At 44.2% G+C, this 4,412-nt stretch overlaps 1 protein-coding gene across 1 annotated transcript; it reads right to left on the bottom strand.

Annotated features, from left to right (window-relative positions):
* Positions 1-203: 203 nt before the first annotated feature.
* LOC118360446 (potassium channel subfamily K member 9-like) lies at positions 204-2,687 on the bottom strand. The gene is made up of 2 exons (XM_035739699.2): positions 2,280-2,687; positions 204-1,966 (listed from the first exon to the last, which is right to left on the bottom strand). The coding sequence occupies exons 1-2, from the start codon at positions 2,560-2,562 to the stop codon at positions 939-941; spliced, it is 1,311 nt and encodes a 436-aa protein (XP_035595592.1). The 5' UTR covers positions 2,563-2,687; the 3' UTR covers positions 204-938.
* Between the last annotated feature and the right edge of the window lie 1,725 nt (positions 2,688-4,412).

Below are 4,412 nucleotides of genomic sequence, written 5' to 3'. Positions count from 1 at the left end.
TAGGGTATAGAGATGACGTAGTCATTAAAAAATCATGATTATTAAACATGATTATTGAGTCCATGCAACTTATTATCTGACATGCTAAGCACGTTTTTACTCCTGAACATCTTTAGGCTTGACGTAACAAAGGGGTTGAATACTTGTGGTCAGCTTTTCATTTTTTATTCATTTGTAAAAATTACTAAAAAACATTATTCCACTTTGACATTATGGGGCATTGTGTTAAATTCAGGCTGTAACACCACAACATCTTGTAAAAGTCAAGGGGTGTTCATGCTTTCTGAAGGCACTGTATGTGTGTGCATGTGTTTGTGTGTGTGTGTGTATGCATGTGCATGCGTGTGTGTGTGTGTGTGTGTGTGTGTGTGTGTGTGTGTGTGTGTGTGTGTGTGTGTGTGTGTGTGTGTGTGTGTGAGTGGTGTGTCAGCTACTTAAAAAACAATAATAATACCTAAATATAGTAATTTGCATCATTACAACCATTTTCATAATGATCATGCCATGTGCATCATCTTAACCATGCATCTCACTCTTATTTGCATGCAACAACAAAAAATAAAATGCAGACAATTCTCATAAACTATCTAGGAGAAAAAACTATTGGGGCTCAATCAAAAGACTAACAGCGTATTACAATGGTAAGTGAATTGATTCACAAGACAAATCTCCAGTGGCTATAATGAAAGAACAACTTAACTGCGTCCTTAGAAGAAATACAGCACAGTAATCATCTAATTAGGGAAAATAGGTTCTAAAATTCCTGTGATGAAACAGATTCTATTGCCTCTGCCAATCATTTACAACAATTAATCCTCTAATGAGTGTGCATCTGTAGTGTACTGCAATATCTTGTCTCTGTAGTGTATTCAAAATATATGTTTGAAATACTGTATTAATCCAACATTTACAAAAAAAGATTCTGTCCCAACGTGGTGCTACACTGACTTCCTCCGGGAGTGGGGGTACTCCTTGAAGCTGTGCTGAGGCGAGAGTGTGTTCCCTGGGGACGAGAGTCCTGTGTTGTCCCTGGGGGAGCAGCCCTGGGTCCTGTAGGAGACGGAGCTGTAGTAGACAGAGTTAATGTTACACCCGTGGTGCTCGCTGCGGGAAGGCAGGGGGCTGTCACACACCCCCAGACGGTAGCACATACAGGAGCACAGGGAGCCCAGGGGGGACTCTGTCTTTAGTCTGCCTGTGCCATGCAGCTGTAAGTGCAGCCTCTGCTTGCAGTGTGCACCCCTGGCCCTGTCCCTCTCCTCCTGCTCCTCCACTGGGGAGGTGATGAGGTTAGTGCGGCTGGTGCCCTCCTCCATGGGCCGGAAAAGGTTGCTGTGACTGCGGCTCTGCCCCATCCTGTCCCTCCCCCTGTCCCTGCCCCCAAGCTCTCCTCTGCCCTGCTCTGGTCCTCCTTCTCCTCCATGGAGCCTCATGGTAAGCAGGCCCCTCTCCCTTTTGATGGAGGCCCTCTCCTGGGCGTCCCTCCTCTCGTCCTCTGTGTTCATGGTTAGGAAGCGCAGCACTACTAGGTTGAGGAAGGCTCCGATCACTGTCAACCCCACCAGGATGTACATGAAGCTGAAGGCCACATAGGGCGTCTTCTCCTGGAGATCCTCCTTCTTCTGCAGGGCCACAAAGTCCCCAAACCCAATGGTGGTGAGCGTGATAAAGCAGTAGTAGTAGGCGTGGAAGAAGGTCCAGCCCTCGTAGTGGGAGAAGGCTGCTGCCCCGACACACAGAGTGCCGATGCAGGACAGGAAGCCCACTGATACCATGTTCTCCATGGACACCTCAGTCCTCCGTAACCCCAGGCACTGCTTGGCCCTGCGCAGGAGGTAGCGAACGAACGTGTTCATCCTCTCGCCCAGGCTCTGGAACATGACCAGGGTAAGAGGGATGCCCAGCACAGCATAGAACATGCAAAAGACCTTCCCAGCATCTGTGCCTGGAGCTGCATGGCCATAACCTGTGGAGATAGATGCCACAGTTACTCTTTACTGTAGGTGATTGTATAGACCAATACTGAGGCTTTTGAAGCCAATGACTAAGGAATGCAGAGAATAAGAAAGTGCATACTACAATATTCTGTTCAATTTATTAAATTACACTTTTAAATAGGTCAATGGCTACCTGCGATGCAAATTTTAACATCCCTAACTTTTGCACAGTAGGCTATTCACCGATGCAGAACACTGCAGACAATGTATTTATTTTAAAAAATCCTAACACCTGCAACACACTCAGACATAACAAAAGTAATTGAAGCAAGCGAAACTTGCCAATGGTGGTGATGACCGTGATGGCAAAGTAGAAAGACCCGGCGAATTTCCACTGTCTCCCGGCGTGGTGGGGCTCCGCTTGCAGTACCACCTGCTCGATCTGCCGGTAGTCGTCCTCGGACAACCGGTATTTCTTCTTCATCTCGGTGCGCTTCAGCTCCAGGATGCGTCGGCGGGAGCTCTCCGTCTCTGATTCAAGCGCGTCGAACACCGCGGCTCCCACCAGCAGGTAGGAAAACATGCAGAGGATGAGAGAGAGGGTCCGCACATTCTGCTTCTTCATCTTCAAGCCCTCCGAGCCGAAACACTCAGCCGGATCTCTGAGAGAGTTGACGCACCCTTGCAGTGCTGCTCACTGTTGTCCACCTCTTTCGCCCCCTCTGGCTGTTGCGTAGAATCCAGCAGCAGTGTTGGTGTTGGAAGGAGGCGCAAACGGATAAGATAGTAAGTAAGTGAATGGAATGGAATGTACAGTACGTTGTGTTCTTTTCCCCTTCAAACAAAATGCACACCAAGTCCCTAAGGATAGGCTACGTGGATTCACTGTGCATTGCTATCAATGACATTTAAAATATTCCCAACATTTTCCAGCAGTTTCTCAAATTTTCAATCATAATTTGTTTTCTTTGCATATTGTAGAAAGTTTAGAGAGAATCAATGCTCGCGAGATTTTTGAGATTCTGTCCAAAATATACATTTATCCAGCGTTGTGCATGCCGTGATATGGAGAGCCTATAGACTAAATTTGAACATGTTTGACTATATTCTCATACAAAATACATACTGTTTTCTCTTATCAGCTAACATATATAGGGCTATACATTTACAAAACAAAATACCGATTATATCCCCTGTTATTGTATTATTGTTTTACTATTTTAATGTATTTCTTCATTCTTCATTTTTATTCAAGTATATAGCCTATTGATTTTATATTTGCATAGAAACGTTGAGTTGAATCTTTCTCACATTTTATTCATTTATTTGTTAAGCACCTCGAAATGCATTTGTTGTAAGAAATGTGCTATATAAATCAAGTTTGTTGGTTTAAATATATATACCAATCCAAAGTTTGGACACACCTACTCATTCAAGGGTTTATCTTCATTTTACTACATTGTGTAATAATATTGAAGACAAAAAAGCTATGAAATAACACATATGGAATCATGTAGTAACCAAAAAAGAGTTTAACAAATCAAAATATATTTTCTATTTGAGATTTTTCAAAGTAGCCATCTTTTACCTTGGTGACAGCTTTGCACTCTCGTGGCATTCTCTCAACCAGCTTCCCTCACGACAACACAAGGATTAATGCACATGAGCCAATCAGTTCTGTTGTGGCAAGGTAGGGGGGTATACAGAAGATAGCCCTATTTGGTAAAAGACCAAGTCCATATTATGGCAAGAACAGCTCAAATAAGCAAAGAGAAACGACAGTCCATCAAGACATGAAGGTCAGTCAATACGGAAAATTCTGAACTTTGAAAAAGTTTAAGTGCAGTCACAAAAACCATCAAGCGCTATGATGAAACTGGCTCCCATGAGGACCACCACAGGAAAGGAAGGCCCAGGGTTACCTCTGCTGCAGAGGATAAGTTCATTGGAGTTACCAGGTTCAGAAATGGCAGCCCAAATAAATGTTTCACAGAGTTCAAGTAACAGACACATCTCAACATCAACTGTTCAGAGGAGACTGCTTGAATCAGGCCTTCATGGTCGAATTGCTACAAAGAAACCACTACTTAAGAAGAAGAGACTTGCTTGGGCCAAGAAACACAAGCAATTGACATTAGACCAGTAGAAATCTGTCCTTTGGTCTGATGAGTCCAAATTTGAGATTTTTGTTTCCAACTACCGTTGGAAACACCGTGAAGCATGGAGGAGGAGGTGTGATAGTGTGGGGATGCATTGCTGGTGACACTGTCAGTGATTTATTTAGAATTCAAGGCACACCAACATGGCTACCACAGCATTCTGCACCGATACGCCATCCCATCTGGTTATGCGCTTAGTGGGATTATCACTTGTTTTTTCATCAGGACAATGACCCAACACACCTCCAGGCTGTGTAAGGGCTATTTGACCAAGTAGGAGAGTCATGGAGTGCTACATCAGATGACCTGGCCTCCA

This window comes from Oncorhynchus keta, chromosome 28, assembly GCF_023373465.1.
Source record: "Oncorhynchus keta strain PuntledgeMale-10-30-2019 chromosome 28, Oket_V2, whole genome shotgun sequence".
Lineage (NCBI taxonomy): Eukaryota > Metazoa > Chordata > Actinopteri > Salmoniformes > Salmonidae > Oncorhynchus > Oncorhynchus keta.
This window is presented reverse-complemented; position numbering and strand designations above follow the sequence as displayed.

What these genes read in the sequence shown, in the direction of transcription:
- LOC118360446 (XM_035739699.2), bottom strand. Translation starts at nt 2,562, where the DNA reads ATGAAGAAGCAGAATGTGCGGACCCTCTCTCTCATCCTCTGCATGTTT. An exon ending in CACGGTCATCACCACCATTG is followed by an intron (nt 1,967 to 2,279) that starts GCAAGTTTCGCT and finishes CTATCTCCACAG; the next exon opens with GTTATGGCCATGCAGCTCCA.